General features: G+C 37.2%; 1 protein-coding gene and 1 pseudogene across 1 annotated transcript in view; both read right to left on the bottom strand.

Annotated features, from left to right (window-relative positions):
* Positions 1–7,750: 7,750 nt before the first annotated feature.
* On the bottom strand, positions 7,751–9,404 carry LOC125919825 (secreted frizzled-related protein 3-like; annotated as a pseudogene).
* Positions 9,405–13,440: 4,036 nt separating this feature from the next.
* The window catches only part of BMAL2 (basic helix-loop-helix ARNT like 2), a 125,938-nt gene continuing 116,163 nt past the window's right edge, over positions 13,441–23,215 (bottom strand). The window contains exons 14-16 of the mRNA XM_049627227.1: positions 17,824–17,911; positions 15,924–16,032; positions 13,441–14,580 (exon numbers count right to left, since the gene is read on the bottom strand). Coding sequence (XP_049483184.1) covers positions 14,444–14,580; positions 15,924–16,032; positions 17,824–17,911 — 334 coding nt within the window. The 3' untranslated portion in view covers positions 13,441–14,443. The remainder of the gene's footprint in view (positions 14,581–15,923; positions 16,033–17,823; positions 17,912–23,215) is intronic.

The following is a 23,215-nucleotide window of genomic DNA, read 5'->3' as shown; positions in this document are numbered from 1 at the left end:
TTGCTTGCAGTGGGGAGTTTTTGGAACTTTAACTAGGTATGCTTTGATTTGTTTGTTGAAAGAAGCCTAGAAAAAAAAAAAAGGAAAAAAACCTGACCAGAAAAAAATAAAAAGAAAACAACAACAACAAAACAAGAAGGCAATCAAAAAACTCTAAGTCTGATTCCAAGGAAAAAGAAGAAAAAAGAAAGAAAAAGAAACCTGATTCCCCCCTTCCACCCCCCAGTCCAAAAGAGAGAGAGAGAGAGAAGAAAATGAAAACAAACAAACAAAAGCTATAGGCCTGGTTTCCAAAGGAAAAGGAAGAAGAAACTAAGTCTGGTCCTATTTCCACCAGAACTGCAGGTGACACTTTGAAGCACTCTACGATCAGCACATTTTGTCCATGTGGGGTGCTGTGCTCATCTTCTGGAGGAGGGGCCCACTGGACTGGCCCAGAGTCAGTTCTGCCTCAGTAAATGAGCAGTTGCCAGGCACACGGTGGAAGAGTTTGGTGTAAGTGCGTCCCACCTCCTCTGGGGGCCACTGTGTTGCTCTCTCAAGTCCCACCGTGTTGATGTTAAGGGAGAAATAGTGCCACCTCACTGTCTCATCCCTGGACAGGGGATCTCACAACCCTGCTGTTCAGTAAGCTCTCACAGAATGACAGGGACAGTCAGCATGCCCTGCAGCACAGCTCTTGTGCATTTTATCTTTAGTGCGTGGCTGGGTTTCAAAACTCGAAATCTTAAAGCACCCAGCACCACAGACCTACCCCCTCCTCCAAAGTAGAGACTCTCCATGCTGTGTCTGGTGTCCTTTGTCCCAGAAAAACAGTCCTACACCTGTGCAGCGCATGGAATCTATAATGTGGTACCACAAAAAGTAGCAACCAGGTTATCTGCCCTCTGTGCACCATTCTTTCCCCTGCTGATGAAAGGTATCTTGCTGGTGCCTGCAGGGTCTTTTGTCCTTGGAGAGGACAAATGTACTGCAGGAAGGGGAATATTCTCTCTCAGTGTGACCCTGAGATTTCTACACCATGCTATGCACTCTGTGGCCAGTGCCCTCCTTCTCTCCAAGGGCGTGTACCATAGCTTCTCTCCAGAGAAAGTCACGCACTTCCAAAACCTCAGAGTTTGAGCTCCACACACTGTTTGCAAAACACCTGTGGCACTCAATACCTCTTGCTTCCCAGTTCGTGGTCCAGAGAGGTTTTTCTCTCATGTGAACTTGGTGCCACACTCTCTCAACCCCACTCTCTTTCTCTCCCTTTTGTCTCTCTATTGAAAGAGTTCCTTCCCTCCTTCATGACACCACCTTTTTTTTCTTTCCCCCAATTCACTTCCATGCAACTCACCACACTGTCTTCCTCCAACAGTGGAGATCCTTCTGTCAGTCTTCAGACCAATTTCCTGGGTGTTCCAAGTGATCTGACCTCAATACCAGCTGTGTTTGAGGGACAAGGGAAGCCCAAGGTCCCCTTACTTCTGCACCATCTTAACTCCTGCCCCCAATTTGTGACTTCTTTGAAACTGGAAATTTGTGCCTCCTTATCCCTTTCATCTATTTCACCCATCCTCAATCCCTGTCCCCTTTGACAGCCACCAATTTGTTCTCTGTATATGTGAGACTATTTCTGTTTGTTTGGTTCTGTTTTTTTTTTTTTAATTCCACATATAAGTTAAATCATATGGTATATGTCTTTCTCTGACTTATTTCACTTAGCATCTTGCCCTCTACGTCCATCCATGTTGCATGAATGGCAAGACTTCATTCTTTCTCATAGCTGAATAATATTCTATCGTGTTTATATACCACACCATCTTTATCCATTCATCTATGGATGGACACCATGGTTGCTTCCACATCTTGTCTATTGTAAATAATGCTGCAATAAACATAGAGGTGCCTATATCTTTTTGAATTAGTGTTTTCATTTCTGTTGGGTTAATACCTAGCAGTGGAATTACTGTATCTTTTTTGTTAATAAATGGACTCATATCACATTTATTATTCTTGCTTTTTATTTTTATTTTTTAAAAATGTTTTATTTATTTTTAAGAGAGAGAGAGCAGAAGCAGGGGAGGGGCAGAGAGAGAAGGCTGAAGAGAGAGAAGGCAGAGAGAGATATCTGAAGCAGGCTCCAGACTCTGAGCTGTCAGCACAGAGCCCGATGTGGGGCTTAAACCCATGAACCTTGAGATCATGACCTGAGCCAAAGTTAGATGCTTAACTGACTGAGCCACTCATGTGCCCCTACTGTGTCTGTTTTTAATTGTCTAAGGAACCTCCATGCTGTTTTCCATAGAGGCTGTATCAATTTACATTCTGACCAACAGTTACACAAGGGTTCCCTTTTCTCCACACCCTTGCTATTTGTCATTCTGAGTAGTGTGAGGTGGTATCTTATTGTGGTTTTGATTTATATTTCCTGATGATTAGTGACGTTGAGTACCTTTTCATGTAGGTGTTGGCTACCTGTATGTCTTTGGAAAAATGTCTATTCAGATACTCTGCCCTTTTTTTTTTTTATTGGATTGTTTGTGATTTTGTTGTTTGCTATTAAGTTGTCTGTGCTGTTCATATACTTTGGATATTAATCCCTTATCAGATATGTAATTTGCAAATATTTTCTCCCATTTAATAGTTTTTGTTGGTGGTTTCCTTGCTGTGCACAAGCTTTTCAGAGTGAGGTTTATTAGATTCAAATTTGTAATCTATTTCAAATTGAGTTTTGTGAGTAGTGTAAGATGGGCTCCAATGTCATTCTTTTGCATGTGGCTGTCCAGTTTTTCTAATACCATATATTGAAGAGACTGCCCTTTCCTCATTGTATATTTTTGGCTCCTTTGGTGTGATTTAATTGACCATATATCCATGGATATGGCTATATATCCATATATCCATGGATTTATGGCTGGGTTTTCTGTTCTGTTGATCTATGTGTCTCTTGTTATGCCAATACCTTAATATTTGATTATGTAGTTTTATAATACAATTTGAAATTGGGAAGCATGGTGCCCCTAGCTTTGCTCTTCTTACTCAAGATTGCTCTGGCTATTAATTTCTTTTGTGGTTCCATATAAATTTTAGTATTGCTTCCTCTATTTCTGTGAAAAATGCCATTGGAATTCTGTTAAGGATTGCATTTTTTTTAAGGTTTTTAAATGTTTATTTATTTTCAGAAAGAGAGAGAAGGCATGAGAGGGGGTTAGGCAGAGAGAGAGGGAGAGAGAGAGAATCTCAAGCAGGCCCCATGCTGTCAGCTCAGAGCCTAATGTGGGTCTCATATTCACAAACCATGAGATCATGACCTGAGCTGAAATCAAGTTGGATGCTCAACTGACTGAGCCACCCAGGCACCCCCAAAGATCGCATTAAATATGCACATTACTTGTGGTAGTATAAACATTTTAAAAATATTTGTTCTCCCAACCTATGAGCATGGAATATCTTTCCGTTTGTTTGTGTCATCTTTAACTTCATTCATCAGTGTTTTATAGTTTTCAGAGTACAGGTGTTTCTCCTCCTTGGTTAGGTTTCTTCCTGGGTATTCTTTTTTTGGTGCAATTGTAATTGAGATTGTTTCCTTAATTTCTCTTTCTGCTACTTTATTATTAGTGTACAGAAATGCAACAGATTTCTGTATGTTGATTTTGTGTCCTGTGACTTGACTGAATTCATTTATCTGTTCTACTAGTTTCTTAATGGAATCTTTAGGATTCTTTCTATACAGTATCATATTATCTGCAAATAGTGACAGTTGTACTTTTTCCTTATCAATTTGGATGACTTTTATTCCTTTATCTTGTGTGATTGCTGTGACTAGGACTTCCAATACTATGTTGAATAAAAATGGTGAGAGGTGGACATCCTTGTCTTGTTCTCATTCTTAAGGGAAAAAGTTCTCAGTTTTTCACTATTATGATGTTAGCTATAGGTTTTTCACATATGGCTTTTATCATGTTGAGATATGTTCCCTCTAAACCTTTGTCTGAGGGTTTTATCATAAATGGATGTTGCACTTTGTCAAATGCTTTTTTTGCATCTATTAAAATGATATGGTTTTTATTCTTTCTCTTATTGATGTGATGTATCACGTTGATTGATTTGCAAATATTGAATCACATTTTCATTCCAGGAATAAATCCTACCCTATCATGGTAAATGATTTTTTAAAATGTATTATTGGACTTGTTTTGCTAACATTTTGTTGAAGATTTTTTTAAAGTTTTGTATTTATTTTGAGAGAGAGTGAGAGAGAGCGAGAGAAAGCAGACATGTGAGCATGACTGGAGGAAGAGAGAATTCCAAGCAGGCTCTATGTGCTGAAAGCCTGATGTGCAACTCACACCCATGAACTGCGAGATCATGACCCTAGCCAAAATCAAGAATCAGTCACTTAACCAACTGAGCCCCACCCAGGCATCGCTTTGTTGAAGATTTTTACATTTGTTTATCAGAGACATTGGCCTGGAGTCCATGCTTGCTTGCTTGCTTGCTTGCTTTCTTCCTTTATTGTAGTATCTTTATCTGGCTTTTAATGCTGGCCTCATAGAATGAATTTGGAGACTTTCCTTCCTCTTCTATGTTTTGGAATAGTTGGAGAAGAATAGGTATTAACTCTTCTTTAAATGTTTGGTAGAATTCACTTGTGAAGCCATCCGGTTCTGAACTTTTGTTTAATGGGAGTTTTTTGATTACTGGTTAAATTTCTTTGCTGGTAATTGGTCTGTTCAAATTTTCTGTTTCTTCCTGATTTGGTTTCTTGAGCTATGTTTCTAGGAATTTACCTATTTCTTAGGTTATCCATTTTTTTGGCATGCAATTTTTATAATATTCTCTTATAATCCTTTGTATCTCTGTGGTATATTTTTTTCATTTCTGATTTTGTTTATTAGAGTCTCTCTCTCTCTCTGTCTCTCTCTTTCTCTCTCTCTCTTTGATGAGTCTGGCTAATTTTGTTGATCTTTTCAAATAACCAGCTCCTGGTATCATTGATCTGTTCTATTTGTTTCTATTTTATTTCTGCTCTACCCTTTATTTCCTTTCTTCTACTGGTTTGGGGTTTTGTTTGGTCATTTTCTAGCTCCATTAGGTGTAAGGTTAGGTTAAGATTTTTCTTGCATCTTGAAGCAGGCCTGTATTGCTATAAAATCTTCTCTTAGAACAACGGTTGTTGCATTCCAAAGATTCTGGATCATTATGTTCTCATTTTCAGTTGTCTCCATGTATTTTTTTATTTCCGCTTTAATTTTTTGGTTGACCCACTTATTGTTTAGTAACAAGTTATTTAACTCCATACATTTGGGTTCTTTCCAGATATTTTCTGTGGTTAATTTCTAGTTTCATAGCATTGTGGCTGCTATGAAAAAATGCATAGTATGATTTCTATCTTTTTGAATTTGTTGTGACTTGTTTTGTGGCCTACTATGTGATCTCCCAGGAGAAATTTCCATGTTCGCTTGAAAAGAATGTGTATTTTGGATGTTCTGGATATATTTGTTAGATGCATCTGGCCTGATAGGTCATTCAAAGCCACTGTTTCCTTGTTGATTTTCTGTTTGGTTGATTTATCCATTGATGTAAATGGGGTGCCTAAGTCCTCTACTATTATTGTATTAGTATCAGTTACTTCCCTTAGGCTTATGTATTTATGTATGTAAATACATAATGTATATATTTGTGTATATATATATATATATTGCTTTATGTATTTTGGTACTTTCATGTTGGGTGCATAAAAACTTACAATTATTATATCTTCTTGTTGGACTGTTTCCTTTATTGTTAGGTAGTGTCCTTCTTTGCCACTAGTCTTTGCTTTAAAGTCTATTTTGTTCAGTATAAATATTGTTACCCCACCTTTGTTTTCACTTCTATATGCATGATAAACATGTCCTTATTCCTCTCCTTTATTCTGTATGTGTCTTTAGGTCTGAAATGAGTCTCTTGCAGGCATCAGATAGATGGGTTTTGCTCTTTTTTTTTTTTTTTAACCATTCTGTAATCCACTGTTTTTTGATTAGTGTATTCAGTCCATTTACATTCAAAGTAATTATTATAGGTATGTACTTCTTGCCATTTGGTACTTGTTTTATGGTTATTTTTGTAGTTCTTTATTCTTCTCTTGCTCTCTGTTGTGGTTTGTTGGTTTTCTTTAGTGATTTGCTTGGGTTCCCTTCTCATTACTTTTTGCATATCTATTACCTGCTTTAGATTTGTGGTTGCCATTGGGTTTATATATAATATCTTATGCATATAACAGTCTATATTAAGTTGATGGCTGTTTAAGTTTGAACCCATTCTAAAAGGATTCTAAATTTTTACCACCTCCTGCCATGTTTTATGTACATGATGCCATACTTTACATCATTCTATTTTGGGAACCTTGTGACTAATTTTTATTTATTGTTTATTTAAAAAAAATTTCCTTTTATTTAAATTTAAATTTTAGTTAGTTAACATACAGCGCAATATTGGTTTTGGGAGTAGAATTCAGTCATTCATCATTTACCTACAACACCCAGTGCTCATCATAACAAGTGCTCTCCTTAGTACCCATCACCCATCTAGCCCATCTCCCACCCACCTCCCTCCATCAACCCTCAGTTTGTGCTCTGTTGTTAAGAGTCTCTTGTCATTTGTTTCCCTCTCTTCTCATCCTACTCCCTTCCCATATGCTCATCTGTTTTATTTCTTAAATTCCACATATGAGTGAAATCATATGGTATTTGTGTTTCTATGATTGACTTTTTTTGCTTAGCATAATACAGTCTAGCTCCATCCACACCATGGCAAATGCAAGATTTCGTTCTTTTTGATGGCTGAGTAATATTCCATTCTATGTATATATCATATTTTCTTTATTCATCAGTCAATGGATATTTGGGCTCTCCATAGTTTGGCTATTGTTGATTATGCTGCTATAAACATTGGGGTACATGTACCCCTTTGAATCTGTATTTTTGTATCCTTTGGGTAAATACCTAATAGTGTGATTGCTGGATAGTAGAGTAGTTCTATTTTTAGTTTCTTGAGGAACCTCTATACTGTTCTCCAGAGTGGCTGCACCAGTTTGCATTCCCACCAACAGTGCCAGAGTTTTCTCCACATCCTTGCCAATCTGTTGTTTCTTATGTTGTTAATTTTAGCTGTTTTGACAGGTGTGAGGTGGTGTCTCATTGTGGTTTCAATTTGTGTTTCCCTGATGATGAGTGATGTTCAGTATCTTTTCATCCTTGACTGACTTTTATAGCTGGATTTAATTTTACTGCTTTGGTCCTTCCTACAGTTCTTCCTCTTGCTGATGGTCTTTCCTTTCCACTCAAAGAGTCCCCTTGAACATTTCTTCTAAGGCTGGCTTAGTGTGATGAATTCCTTCAACTTTTGTTTGGGACACTATTGATCTCTCCTCTATTCTGAATGGTACACTTCCTGGATAGAGTATTCTTGATTGGCAGAATTATTTTTCTTTCAGCATTTTGAATACATTGTGCCGTTCCCTTCTGGCCTGCAAAGTTTCTGGTGAAAAATCTGGTGACAGTCTTATGTCTTATTGGGGTTTCCTCGTATGTAACAAGTTGTTTTTCTTGCTGCTTTTAAGATTCTCCCATTTAACTTTTCACATTTGCATTATAATTCTGTTTATTGTTGTTAAGTAGAACACAAATAATGCATTTAAGGATCTGAACTCAGACCACAAAAAAGGGAAAGAGAAAAAAGAGCAGAAAACAGAAAATAGAGGTAATAACCATTACCATGTGATTTATGTGGTAAATAACAGATTATCATGTTCAACCATGCAATTTTCCTTTGCTAGTCCAGCAATGCAAGTCTTACCATGAAGCTCACCAATGTCCTTGCATTCCAGGATGTAGTTGCATGCTTGCAGGGAGTTAGAGTTCCTGCCAGATGTCTGACTCTGAGAGGAGTTACTATGGCTAGAATCACTTTTACTCTAAGATGGCAGAACTTCATATCCCAGTGTTTAACTTTTTTTTTTTTTTTTTTTTTTTTTTGCCAAGATGATCTTTCCATTTCTCAGCAATATAACTTTTCACCAAGACTAATCTTGGGGCATCACTCACCATAATAAGCCATAATGATTTACTGCCTATTAATATCAATGAGGACATAGGCAGCCAGAAATTGGTGTGAAGGTTAATGGTGTGCTTGGAATGATTACTAGAGAAGTCTTTAAAATCTCCTTCACCTCAACTACTGTAGTCACACCACAGCGTTTGGTCTTTATCTCTTAACTTTAGCCTGTATGACATAGTTATAATTGTTTTGAAACTAGATGTTCTGTGTAGCCTAATAGGTTTACATTTTCAGCATCCACTGCTTGCCCCTCTACAGTTTCCATTACTAGGATCCATAGGAAAATTCACTCCATCCACAGCGATGATGGCCTTATGAAAGATGCACACACCCTGGTCATAAACGGCAGCTCCTTGTAGGCTTGGCTCTCAGACCACAGGTGGCAGTACTTGCTGAAGATGGGCCTGCAGCCCTCTGGACCTACCTGCACGTAAACTTGCAGAACGTAATGTGCTCTTGTTGGAAGTAATGTTGCAGATAGATGCATACGTGGCACAGGAAGAGAAGATCAGGGCTCTTGGGAGTGCCTAGCAGATCTTCAAACTGCTCATTGGCCAGGATGGCATTAGTCTGGTACTGTGATGCAAGTAGTTGGACATCTTGGTCATGCTCTAGGGCAGGGGCTTGCACAGAGGGATGGAGACAGGCTCACAGGCTGCAGGCCAGACTCAGGGATCCACAGCAGGCAGAGCACAGTTAGGGCCAGCAGCCCAGCTGAGCCCACAGTAGCATCCATCCTGGGCCAAGGCAGACTATGATTGTGGCAGGATGGGGCAGGATGCAACAGTGTCAAGGACTCTGTGAGGCCTGCTTCACTGTCTCCTCTCCTGCACTGTAGGTTTGGTCTGTCCATGAGAGGAGGTGAATTCAGGATCTTCTTATATTTGGAGCTGGAGTAAATGAGATGTTTTGAGTTCTATTAAGTTATGTGTCCGTAATCTAGGTTTCTCATTTTAGCATTGTCTTTTGAAAAAAAACAAAAACCAAGAGCAAAAAACACCATAATGTATTTACTCCCAAGGTAAATGGGACTGATTTCCTCCTGGACAGGAATAAATATGGAAAACACTACCTAAATGTGAGCTTAAGAACCAGGACTGCCTAAGAAAATACATCCTAAGCCAGAGACACACAGCTGGACAAGAACTTAAGACAACTCTTTATGGATCCCTAACCACACACTTAAGCAACAGACAGGGTCTTCCAAAGCAACTAATGGCTGGGTATTAAACGAAAAAGGTGACCAATGTTAAAAACACATCACACAACTTGCTACTCCTCACTACCCTCTCATTCCCCCAAAGAACAATAAAAAAATAAGACTCCACACTCAGATAGCTAAACCTACAATTCTCAGAAATCATCAACTATTATAAATTACAAGTTTTCCATTGCCCTTTCTGCATATGTCTCTATTCTTTCCATTGGCCCTAGACCATTAGGCAGCTGGCTGTTTTTGACATCATTTCCCTTTCAAGGGTGCCTTTAAATCCAAGTTTGGTCATGTAACTAAAACCTGGCCAATCTGTATACTCCAGCCTGGTGGCCACAGGAAAATCTATGTGAACCAAGTTGATCCAAAGGCCCAAGCAATGGACATTTTTGTGTGAATTACTAGGAAATAGAGAAGCTCTCTTTCCATTGAGATTGCCAGGTAGAAGAACAATATGTGCTGGGAACTTCTGAGTGTCTTATGGGGAAGAAGGTGGTTACAGCAGTTAGCATATCTTCATAAACATGCACAAATATATACAGAGAGTAATGTAGTTCAATCTATCTCTCTGCCCAGTGGTTTGAGAAGAGTGGATTTTCTTGTCTGTATTTCCATTTTATTTATTTTTTAATTTGAAAGGAGAGAGAGAGAAAACACAAGCAGGGGAGAGGGGCAAAGGGAGAGCTAGAAGAGAATCCCAAGAAGTCTCCATGCTCAGCGCAGAGCCCGACATGGGGCTCGAGCCCGCAACTCTGGAATCATGACCTGAGCCAAAATCAAGAGTCAGATGCGCAACTGACTGAACCACCCCAGACACCCCTATGTTTCCACTTTAGAAAGTAGTTAAGGATATACCTTTTTTGGAAGAGGTCTAAATATTAAGTTTAAAAAACTTCAAACTAGTAATTATTACAAAATATATTTAATTTCACTCTTTTCATTACCACAAAATTTTTAAAATACTAATATACAGACAAGAGCAAGTAAACTGGAAAAGAGGTAAAAATTGTATAAAAGACGAAGCTAAGCATAGGAATGTAGGAGCAGTGACACATATACACACTCAAATGAATTCAGAAAGCATATTCCATGTTAAAGTCTAAAGTCATCTTTTACTGGAGCCACATCTGGAAAGCTCCTTAAACCAAAGTTCTTACATGGGAAGCATCTTCCCAGACTTCTCTTAAAAAGCATTTCTCATAAAACAGCCCACACCAGAGACACAGTCCTAATCTAAACACAAGTCACAAATACCTCCCCTAGGCCCCATAGAACTTGGAAAAATTAATGAAAACTATGCACTACAGAAATGGAAAAGTGACACCTAGTGGCCACATGGCAGTTTTCCATTATGGCTTCCCTGCCTTGCCGGTAACTGCTTGGCAAATCTGAATTTCCAATTCCTGAGCCAAACAATGACCTACCTGAGTGGTAGATATCTCTTTAGAGCAGGATCTGAAATGACACTGCTAAACATGGTCCAATAACTAGGTAGTGGTTATTTCATTTACTATGCCCAGACTCTACAGAAATTCCTCAAAAAATATGACTAATAAATATAGCCTTTCCCATTAAGAAACTGTAATGAAATACCTTAATCCCACTTATTTACCAAAAGCCTCTATGCTCTATTTCCTTTCAATTTTTCAACAGATTTCCAAATTTAGTGACTACAATAGAGTGTCAACATACACCCCAAGTTTGATTTCAGGCTATCATCATCTAATAAAATATCTGATAGCATCTTCAGGTTCACTAGTTTCAAAAAAGTTTTAAATTTGACACATAGAGGTTCAGTTATTTGTACTAAATCAAGGATCAATAAACAATTGTTCCTTAAGCCATAGCAGTTAGAGGTAAATATCATAGTTATGGTATAACCTTTGGTCTACTTCAATAATATCCATTTAATAAAATGTTTTAGAGCAGCACTGTCCAATAGAAATATAATGTATGCCATATGTGTAATTTAAAATTTTCTAGTAGCTACATTAAAAAAGTAAAAAGTAAAATGTTGATGTTTTATATAATTCAGTATATCCAAAATACTTGTCTAAGTGATCAGTATAAAACTGGTTTTTAAAATGTATTTTTTATATTTTATTGGGGGGGGGGAGCCCAAGCAGGGGAGGGGTAGGGAGAGAGGGGAAAAAGAGGATCCCAAGCAGGCTCCATGCTGTCAGCGTAGAGCCCTACATGGGGCTCGAACTCACGAACTATAAGGTGACGACCTGAGTGAAAATTAAGAGTCAGATGCTTAACTGACTGAGTCACCCAGGCGCCCCTTTATATATTATTTTTAAATTTTATTTTTAGGAAGCTCTACGCCCAACATGGGGCTTGAACTCAACCCCAAGATCAAGAGTCACATGCTCCACTGGCTGAGCCAGCCAGGCATTCCATTATAAAATTGATAATGTGATATTTTGCATTCCCTTTTTTACACTAAGTGTATGAAATCTGGTATGCATTTTACATTTAAAGCCTATCTCAATTTGCATTAGTGACATTTCTAGTGCTCAATAGCCACACATGGCCTGTGTCTATCATACTGGACTGCACAGTTCTAGAGTCTGACCCTAATACTCAAGTCCTGTAGATTAGAATCACAGAATCAGAACTGGAACTAAACCTAGAGGTCAAGCCTCTTGTACAGACAAGGAGCCTGAGGTACAGAGTATTTAAATGGCTTATGTGAGGTCACACAGCTTAATTTAGGCTGAGTAGGCTCTTCAGCTTCTAGGCTCTTGTCCCACTCCACTCCATTATTGTAGGTAATTCTTAGAAAAAAAATTACTCTTTTTATGATTTCATTCAATGTACAGATGTTTGAAATTGCAGGAAATGCAGGAAATTAATGAATAGGAGAAAGATTAGTTATAGGGCAAACCATAAAAATATCACTCCTAACAACAATTCAACATAAATGCAACACACTTTGGAGAAAACACTAATCTTGGGAGAGCTACAGCTATCATACGCTGCATAGACTGGATTCTGGATCCAGGACAAGATCTACAGAAAAATACTAGAGTGGATTATTAAAGGATCAAAGCATTCAATTGGCTATCTGTCCACTGTTCTATGGAATAACCCTTCCTCTTGCAAAGAGGAAAAACTGTTACTATGCCAGGCAGCAATGGCCCGCTTCTAGAAATTCTGCCTCCCAGATCCTTGCATCATAAAGCCCCTCCACTTTCAAGGCCATCCAGCACAGTGACCCATCTTGCTACCACTGGCTGAGTTCAACTCTAGAGGCCACGCCCAACCTGCAATGGTTTAGCCCCACAAAAATGTTATGTTGGTAAGGCCTCTGACTTAAAGAACAGCAACTCATTCCTGCTTCTTCAGATGGAACCGTCATGCTTAGGCTGTTGCAAACCAAGGTCCTTCATCTCATAGGGTTTCTTTGGCTTATTCTAAACCTCAGTGTGTCTCAAGTTCCAGAACCAGGAGTGGGGCTGACCTTCTAATATTGCTGGAACACTGTAAGTGCTGCAGGACACGGTGATACACCGTTGCCCACATGGCCACTGCGGCTGTCCCGCTTGAAGGGAACATGTGCTTTTGGCCTATTGCCTGTTGGTATGTTTACCATTAACATGTCTGACAAAAGTTCTAACTTATTACGTACAGCCTAAAGAAATATGCAGAGTCAAAATAATGCTTTGTTTTGGTGAGAGGCTCTGAGGGAGATCTGTTGGAAGGTAGAGCACCACCTAGAGGAAGAAAACGGCATTGGATTCCCTACTGAGCCTCAGGCTTCTCCATTAGTTTCCTAGCCTATCTTACTTTCCATTCGTGGGGCACCAAAAAAAAAAAAAAAAAAAAGGCCACAATATATATATATATATATATATATATATATATATATGGAAACACACTGGGTAAACTAGAAAGAGCAATTAAAACATAAAGTATAATGAAATTATGATCTTCAAAAAGGTAGATATACATGTATTATCTTAAATATTCTTCTTGTACTCAGTTTAAGCCACCTCTCAGTTACTAGTTAAAAAATGATCTCCGAATTTGTAATTATAGCTAGAAAATTGGTTTTTACATTCTTTCTCATTGCCTCATAGTTTCAAAATTATACTTAGCCTTTACATAACTACCTTTGGCTACAGGCAACAGTAACCATAATTGCCTAATCTAGAAGGCCACAGCTATTTCCTGGGTCAGTCAATTCATCATTTAACCAGCGAAACCAGTGCTTCCCCAAATGTGTATAAAGAAACTGGTTTATACACATTAAACATTTCAAAAATACGAATTTAATTGTGACTTTACACAAGACATTTATCCTGCCTGGGCTTGTTTTTTTCCTCCATGGCTAATCCTTCACTAAGCACCTTTACTGCATCAAAAACTGGTTTTAGATATAATGAAAATCTTGATTGGTTATGTTAACAGTAATTCTTACATGCAAAGGTTAATTACCAAGAACTAGGACTAAGGTCTTCTGTAAGCAAAGTTGAAACTCTCCCAGCTTTTCTTTTCTTTTTTTTTTTCCTGAGTTTTAAATAAATCATCTCACTTAAAGTCTATCTCAAGTGCTTCACTAAGCATAAATACCCTGTATCCAAGTCTACAACGACTGAATACTGTATTCATTACAATTATGAGCACCGATTATATCATTTCTTACATGTTCAAGTACTCGGTTTTCTTAAAATATTTAAGCCCTATTCTCAACTAAGGAAATACACAGGAAATGGTGATGTTCCAATTTACATAAATCTGCTATTATAAATCAATTATAAATGAATCTTAGGCACAATATATTAAATTCCCCAAACTTAAAAATTGCATCAGAAAATAAAAACAAAACCAAAACAAGGTGTATGTGATATTCTTGGTTAGAAATATTTTAGCAAAAATACAGCAACTAGTGGGTTTTAAGCCATTTCACTGAGCCAAGGGGTCTGTAGGAAACGCTGAGCCATTCTTTGTGAAGGGAAACCTCACATTTCCCCCATACTGCTGTGAAAGGTGCAAATCTATAAAAATTGGTAGACCATTAATAGGAATAAAAGATAAGAACAGTATCAATACAGAGCAGAAGATTGTACAGTTTTTTTTTTTTTTTGTAAATGAAATGCTTTATCACATTCCTAATTTTTAGAGTTAGAAAATCAAATGCTAGAGTGTCCAGTGGATATCACTGATGTCCCCAGGATCTCCCAGGCCCCCTTCTGCTTCAAAGTAATTCATGAAGGCAGCCATGGCTGTGTCGTCATTGTCACACAGGGCATCAAAATCCAGCTGGGCACCTTGGCCTATCAAATTAAAATACAGACTCGTGAGTACATTTGGAGGTTAAAAGAGGAGTATCATTAAAAATGGCAAAGCAAGCAAAAAAAGAGATATAAATCAAGAAACAGAGTCTTAATTATAGAGAACAAATTAATGGTTACCTAAGGGGAAGTAGGCAAGGGGACTGGTGAAATAGGTGATGGGGATTAAGGAGGGCACTTGCCATCATGAGCACAGGGTGATGTATGAAAGTGCTGAATCACTATATTGTACACCTGAAACTAATGTAACACTGTATGTTAACTAACTTGAATTAAAAACTTGAAGAAAACTAAAAAGAAAGGCAAGAACACTATACAATGTAATTTTGAAGGCAAAACCTCTGTCTTAAATTGCAGAAGGCTGATACATTTTTAAATGGGCCACCTCTTTTTACAACAAGGTGCTGTCACAGAAATTGCACATAACTCACTTGATACACCTAAGTGAGCTAGTCTATGAATTTTCTAATAGAAAATGACAGTGGTAAAAGACAGTTGGAAGCTAGGGGCCAGAATTCATGCATGTGTATGTATAGAGCCTGGAAGGATAGATTTAACTTTAATCTGATGCCTTGTGAAAATGCCAAGGAAAAAATGCCTTGTATTTGTTTAATCTGAATGAGAAGATGGATACAAAAGCATCCTCTTCCAAAAATCTGAAAATGTTATAAAAGGGGAAATGCCCAGATTTTTATTGAAAAAGGAAATAAGAAACCATAGAAATGAGTTATAAGTTAGATACAAGGAAAAGGTTCTAGAGATTATAGGTTAACACACAGCTACAGATTAGCCAAAGTTTTCTAGAAATTTTTCAAAGTACAATACAATTTGAGATGATGAATATGTGGCTCTGCATGAAGCTGATGTTCGTTTTCTTTCAAGTTCTTTGATTCTCTTTAACATACGTTTCTAGTAGATCAATGTTAGTTATGTATGGTATAAAACTGTATACTTGATTTGAGTCTGCATAAACATAGTTAAAATGAATAATTACATCTTAAACACTTCGTGATTGGTATCATTCAAAAGTTCTTATTCTTGGGAATGGACGTTTTTTCCCTAGATATAAGTACCTTAGTTTTACCTAAATGGCATGTGTTAACGATACCCATAACTGATTCAGTTAATAACTGAACTTACAATGACAGGTGCATTAGGTAGCATACACCTTAAAGTCAAGAGTGTGATTTATTGCATTTAGGATTTTGAAAAAAATCTTAGTTTTAGCTATTTGCTTCTCTAGAAGTCTCCTAAGTCTGAAAATATAATGATTAAGAAAGTGTTAGGTAAACTAAGACAGTGGGTGGTTGCCAAAGAAAACCTACCAAGGAGTGGCTCGTGACTATGGGAAGGAACAGCACTGTGGTTTTGCCTTGGAGCCTCTGGCTCCCCTATTTCAGAAGGATTTCGTGGAATCGGCTCCTTATTTGACATCTGAAAAGACAGGATAATAAATAGTAAGGCTCCTACTTGAGTGAAATAATGACCTCTTAGCAATGGTCGGATGTGGGCCTGATGGCAGTGCCATCACTGCCATCATCAGTATGACAGCCTGCATCTGCCCAGTACTATGTGCCAGGACCCCACAAGCAGCCTCTCCTTTCGTGTCTCAAACGTTGTGATCAGAAATCTGAGGGCTAAAGCTTGCCCAGAGTGTTGGGGCCATTATTCTAACCCATCCACCTGACGCCAGGGTCCACATTCTTTATAACAATAACTGAATGTACATGTTATAAGGACAAGTTTTGGATTAAGGAGGAAAAGCTATTTTTTTTTTTAAGAAAATGATCATAAAACTATCGCACATGAAACTACAATGGGAAATAGTGCTTTGGAGTGGGAAATGGATTAAACTAGAGGCTTTTACCAACAAGTTTTCATATTGTTGCAGAGTTACAAGCCAAACAATTGAATGTATTTAAAATTTTTTTTAATGTTTGTTTATTTTTGAGAGAGAGAGAGAGAGAGAGAGAGCAAGCAGGGGAGGGGCAGAGAGAGAGGGAGACACAGAATCTGAAGCAGGCTCCAGGCTCTGAGCTATCAGCAAAGAGCCCAACACAGGGTTCGAACTCAGGAACCATGAGATCATGACCTGACCTGAGCCAAAGTCAGAGGCTTAAACTGACTAAGCCACCCAGGCGCCCCACAATTCAATATTTAATGTAGCTTATCAATATACATCATTTACCAATATAATATTACTGACACTTTATTAGCCTGGCAATTGCCCTCCGATCACATCTCCTTTTCTCTTCTGCTGAAGTCACCACAGTCTTGAGTTTTATGTTGATTTTCTTGTTACTTTTATAATTTTAGCACCTATATAAATACCCTTAAGCAATGTATTGTTTCTAAAACCTTATTTTGAACACTCAATAAATGCAGTAATGCTCGGTGAAAAAAAATACTTCATTTACCTACACTTTCTTATTAAGTTGGTGAATTTGATCTATGAAAGTCTATATAATGCACACTACTTGGAGATTATGTTGGAATGCCGTAACTCCCTGCTTCTAGCTTATTGTCTGGCAAAAAAGGGGTACTTAATAAACATTTGCTAAATGTAGGAGTAAAACTTAAATACTAGACTGAAAGACTTAGGACATGTGTATAAAGACATTTTTTCAATTTCTGGTCAGATTTCTCTTATATTTTTATACCGCTTAGTTTATAGTCCCACTTTAGATCTTTTTGTTGTCTGGGATACATTAGAATTATATTGTAGATGGGTCCTCCAGATATTTAGGACTACATTTAATCAATTTTGTAAATGTAACCATGCATTTCAAATAGCTAGTATATGTTAAATTGAATTAAATAGTAGCTTATAGTAATTTTTCCCCACACCATAAGGAGTACATTTAATCCACTGAATTAGAACCCATTAAAATAACATTAATAGCTAGCATTTATTGGTCACAGGTTGTGTACCAGTCACTGTTAAGTTTTTGTTTGTTTTTGCATAAAATCACTTCATTTGCACACCACTCCAGAGTTCGGTGCTATTATTATCCCTACTTAACAGATGAGGAAATTGAGGCGCAGAGTTTAAATAGCAAGCCTGTGGTTGCCCAGCAATAAATGTCTGAGTCACAACTCAGATCCAGATAGTATGCTGTCAGCCACTATTCTATGTTGCCTCTTAAAATCCATGGAAAGAGTTTATTTTTACAGGACGGCATCTTTTCTCAAAAGAAATAATATTTCATGAATATTAACACTTACCGTACTTACTTTCCTGTAGTTTATAGTGTGAGAATCTTTCATTAAATCTGCTGGCCTTGAGTCCTCAAGGGAGGAAGAAGACTGTAACCTTTAAAAAGTGACACATAAAATTTTTCTCTATGTATAAGGTAATTTTCTCCTCCAAATGCATAATCTACTGATAAAAATACAGTGAAAAACAGGAGAGTGAATGTCATGACAGTTTTCACAATTAGACTAATTTGTTCAGTGCCATACTTACTTTTTACTATGGGCTGCTGAAAAGTAGCCTGTGGTAAATAGAAACCTAAAACTCCGAGGGTAAGAGCTCTTAGGTAAGTCATGTTGCCTGTCTTAATATAGCATGTGGCAAAGTTTGAATAGTAATACAGTTCAAAATAGGCATTCACATAAAGAATCTGTTCCTTATCAGTTCCTTATAGACAACAGAGCTGAGAGTAAAGAAAGATTTCCTAACATCCCACAACCTTTATTTTAAGTGAAAAATGGTCACATTTTTACTACAATAAGTCATCCCCAGGTACAAAATCAATGAAACATAAAACAACACAAACAAAATCATATGCTTTAGTCATAAATCTCTTCAAGACAATATGACAATATTAGTCTCTTCAAAACTTGGACAGTATCATATAAAGTTAAGTGCTCGATTATGTGAAATTCATAATGGCATTAGCATAACTTTGTCTTTATTGTCAAAAAACTAGTTGACAAGAAATTATAGAGGAAGAAATTAAAACGCAGGAATGAAATGAATTAGGTATAAAACACAAGTGAAAAAAAATCAGTGACCTGTCTTGGGGATTTTTCATAGGACAGCCCATGTAAATAGCTTTGCTGGTTTCTCATTCTATAGTTCATTATTTAAAACCACCACTTGTTCAATTAGCCTTAGGTTAAAGATACACCCCCGTCCCTGGACTTCATTTCCACATTAATCTAAAATACAGCTTCATATTAGTCACCTGGGCAGAAACCTGCTATTTAAGTCCCTTCACCATGTGACCTCTCCTTGGTTAAAACTCCCCACTGCTCAGCAACCCAACTTCTCTCACAAACTCCTTGTTATGCTGAAACCATCATGCTTTCTCCTACCTATCTCTATGCATTGGCTGTGGTGCCTCCATGGATAAACACCCTCCCCACTGCTTCCTAGACATTCTAATGGTATTCAGTTGTCAATGTGTGGCTCAAGTTCCACTTTTCTTCAAGTGCCCTTCCAGCATCTATGGTCAAATGATTTTCAGCAGGGCTCTAAAGACCATTCAATGGAGGAAAGGATAATCTTCAACTGATGACATGGGAAAACTGGATAGCTACATGAAGAAGAAAGTTGGACCCTACCCTGTACCGTACACAAAATTAACTCAAAATGGACCAACACCTAAACATAAGACCTAAAATTAGAAAACTCTTAGCGGAAAACAGGGGAAAAGCCTTATGACATTGAATTTGGTGATCATTTTTTAGATGGTGTCAAAACACCAAAACAAAACTGGGTCACATCAAAATTTAAAAATCTTGTATATCAAAGGAAACTATGAACAGAGTGAAAAGGCAACCCACGGAGAGGGGAAAAAATATTTACCAACCCTATATCTGATAAGGGGTTAATATCCGGGATACTTAAAGAACTCCTACAACTCAACAACCAACAGCCTGGTGAAAAACTGGGCAAAGGACCTGAATAAATAATTCTCCAAAGGACTACAAGTGGCCAATAAGCACATGAAAAGATGTTCAAAATCACTAATCATTAGGGAAATACAAATCAAAACCACAACGAGCTACCACCTCGCAACCATCAAGAGAACTATCAATGTACAGAAAATAACAAGTGTTGGCAAGGATGTGGAGAAACTAGAAAACTTGTGCACTGCTGGTAAGAACGTACAATGGTACAACTGCTATGGAAAACAGAATGGTGGTTCCTCAAAAAATTTAAAATACAATCACCATATGATTCAGCAGTTCTACTTCTGGGTGCATATGCAAAAGAATTGAAAGCAGGGACTAGAACAGATACTTGTATACCCACATTCATAATAGCCACAAGGTGGAAGCAACACAGGGATCCACAGATTAATGCATAAAGAAAATGTGGCATATATATACGGTGAAATATTATTCAGCCTTACAAGGAAGTTCTGACACATGCTGCAACCTGCTTAAACCTTGAAGGCATTATGCTAAGTGAAAGAAATCATTCACAAAAGGACAAATAATTATATGATTCATTCAGAAGAGCTACTTAGAGCAGTCAAATTCATGGAGACAAAGTAGAATGGTGGTTGCCAGGGGCTCAGGGAAGAGGGAAATGGGAAGTTGTTGTTTAATGGGAGTTTCAGTTTTGCAAGGTAAAAGGTTCTAGAGATGGATAGTGGTGGTGATTACATGACAATGCAAATGTACTTAATGCTACTCAACTATAAACTTAGGAATGTTAAGCTTTTTATGTTTTGCCACAATTAAAAAAGAAAATGCTTTTTACTGATACAATTGTTTTCAGTACTTAAGCCATTTAGTTGTAAAATCTTACATTTAGAAGGAAACCTGGATCCTATAGTGAAACTCAGTATAGGATTAAATGCCAAGAATGTACAAATTACACACTCAAGCATTTAATAATATACTATATAGTACTTTCAGTTTTACATATTAAGTGTTAAGAGATTTATGATCAAAATGTATGATGGGTCATATGCATATTCTAGTGCATATGTTTCATAATACTTTCAATTCTTAAAAGTATATAGCACATTGCAAGTATTCAATATTCAATAAAATTGGGCAGACAGTAGTCACATGACAAATGTCTGAGTTTTTTTCAATGTAAACTTTTTAATATGAAAATTAAACTGTATGAACAGGTAGAAAATAAAAAGCAAAAATTTCTTCCCCCTTGTTTGTCTCCTACCCACCCACCCCCATGCCTAGTTGCAAATAGGAGAAGTAACTAGTCTGAACAAATTTCCGTATTGTTCTATATTGTGAGGTTTTAGGACCCTTCTCTACAATTCCAAAATCAAAAAGGCTTTGAACACTGAAAGATTTCCCATAATTTATTTGGCAGCAAAATTAGAACTGATCTGAACTTGGCCAAGTCTGACCTGATATGAAGCTAATATTTTATCCTACTCTGCCCTCCTAGTATTTGTAACAATTCACTCCAGAAATAGATCTTTAAACTTTCATTATGGAACACTTCCAAAAGATATAAAAGTAGATAATACAACGAAAGATCAATAATTCTTTTCTAAATCTTATTTAATGTATACACCCCAAACTCCTCTCCTCTCCTCCCAGACGTTTTACCATTTAATCTGTAAATACTTCTCAAAGCATAAATACTAATGTAATTGATTATGGGGTGCTGCTCATGATGTAACTAATTGTTCTAAACAAATTAAATTTCAAAACACTATATTTAAATGTTTGTTAGAATTCATCTGGGAACCCATCTGGTCCTGGGCTTTTGTTTGTTGGGATTTTGTTGATCACTGATTCCATTTTATTACTGGTAATGGCTCTGTTCAGATTTTCTGTTTCTTCCTGATTCAGTTTGTAAGACTGTATATTTCTAGGCATTTATTTATTCCAGATTATTCAATTTGTTGGCATACAATTTTTCATGGTAGTTTCTTATATTCCTTTGTAGTGTAGGTTGCAACTTCTCTTTCATTTCTGATTTTGAGTCCTCTCTTTTTTCTTGATGAGTCTGGCTAAAGATTTATCAATTTTGTTTATCTTTCTAAAGAACCAATTTTTAGCTTTGCTGATCTTTTTGTGTTTTTTGCTTTTTTGCTTTTTTTTAGTCTCTATTTCATTTATTTCCACTCTAGTCTTTATTATTTCCTTCCTTCTACCAACTTTGGATTTTGCCTTTTTCTAGTTCCTTTACATGTAAAGTCACATTGTTTGAGATTTTTCTTGGTTCTTGAGGTAGGCCTGTATCACTATAAACTTCCTTCTTAAAACTACTTTTGTTGTATCCCAAAGATTTTGAACTATTGTGTTTCCATTTTCTATTGTTTCTAGTTATTTTTTAATTTCCTCTTTCATTTCTTCATTGATCCACTTGTTGAGCACATTGTTTAGCCTCCATGAGTTTGTGTTTTTTCCAGGGTTTTGTTGTTGTAATTGATTTCTACTTTCATATTGTAGTAGTTAGAAATGATGCTTGATATAATTTTAATTTCTTTAAATTTATTGAGAATTCTTTTGTGCACCAGCATGTAATCTATACTTGAGAAGGCTCCATGTGCATCTAATGTGTATTCTGGGGTACCTGGCTGGCTCAGTAGGTTAAACCTCCAACTTTGGCTCAGGTAATGATTTCACGGTTTGTGAGTTTGAGCCCAGTGTCGGGCTCTGTGCTGACCGCTCAGAGCCTGGAGCCTGCTTCAGATTCTGTGTCTCCCTCTCTCTCTCTCTTCCCCTCCTTTCTGTCTGCTCACATGTCTGTCTGTCTGTCTCTCTCTCCCAAAAATAAATAAACATTAAAAAATAAATAAAGAACGGGTGCTTGGGTGGCTCAGTCAGTTGAGTGTCGGACTTTGGGTCAGGTCATGATCTCACAGCTAGTGAGTTCAAGCCCCGCATCGGGCACTGTGCTGATAGCTCGGAGCCTGGAGCCTGCTTTAGCTTCTGTATCTCCCTTTCTCTTTGCCCCTAACCCACTCGCAGTCTGTCTTTTTATCTCTCAAAAATAAATAAACATTAAAAAAATTTTTTTAAATAAATAAAAGAAATGTGTATTCTGCTATTTGGGGATGAGACATTCTGTATATATATTTTTTTATGTCCATCTGGTCTAATGTGTCATTTAGAGTCACTGTTTTCTCATTCACTGATGTCAGTGAAGTGTTAATGTTCCCTACTATTATTGTATTACTGTCAATTTCCCCTTTATGCCTGCTAATATTTTCTTTATATATTTAGGTGCTTCCATGTGGGGTTTAATAGATATTTACAATCGTTATATCCTCTTATTGGATTGATTCCTTTATTATTATGTAACACCCTTCTTTGTTATTGCTATGGTCTTTGTTTTAAAGTCTATTTTGTCTAATAGAAGTATTACTACCCCAGCACCTTTTTTTTCTGCCTCCGTAATCTCTTTCTCCATCCCTTCACTTTCAGTTTGTATGTTTTTAGCTCTGAAGTGAGTTTCTTGTATGCAGCATATAGTTCTAATTTTTTATCTATTGAATCACCTTATGTCTTTTGATTGGAACATCTACATTTAAAGAAATTATTATTTTTTTAATGATTATTTTTGAGAGAAAGAGAGTGAGCAGGGGAGGGGTAGAGAAAGGGGTCAGTGGATCCAAAGTGGGCTCCATCCTGACAGCAGAGTCCGATGCAGGGCTCAAACTCATGAACTATGAGA

This window comes from Panthera uncia, chromosome B4 (assembly GCF_023721935.1).
Source record: "Panthera uncia isolate 11264 chromosome B4, Puncia_PCG_1.0, whole genome shotgun sequence".
Lineage (NCBI taxonomy): Eukaryota > Metazoa > Chordata > Mammalia > Carnivora > Felidae > Panthera > Panthera uncia.
The sequence above is the reverse complement of the archived record's forward strand: the minus strand, read 5'-3'. Positions and strand labels throughout refer to the sequence as shown.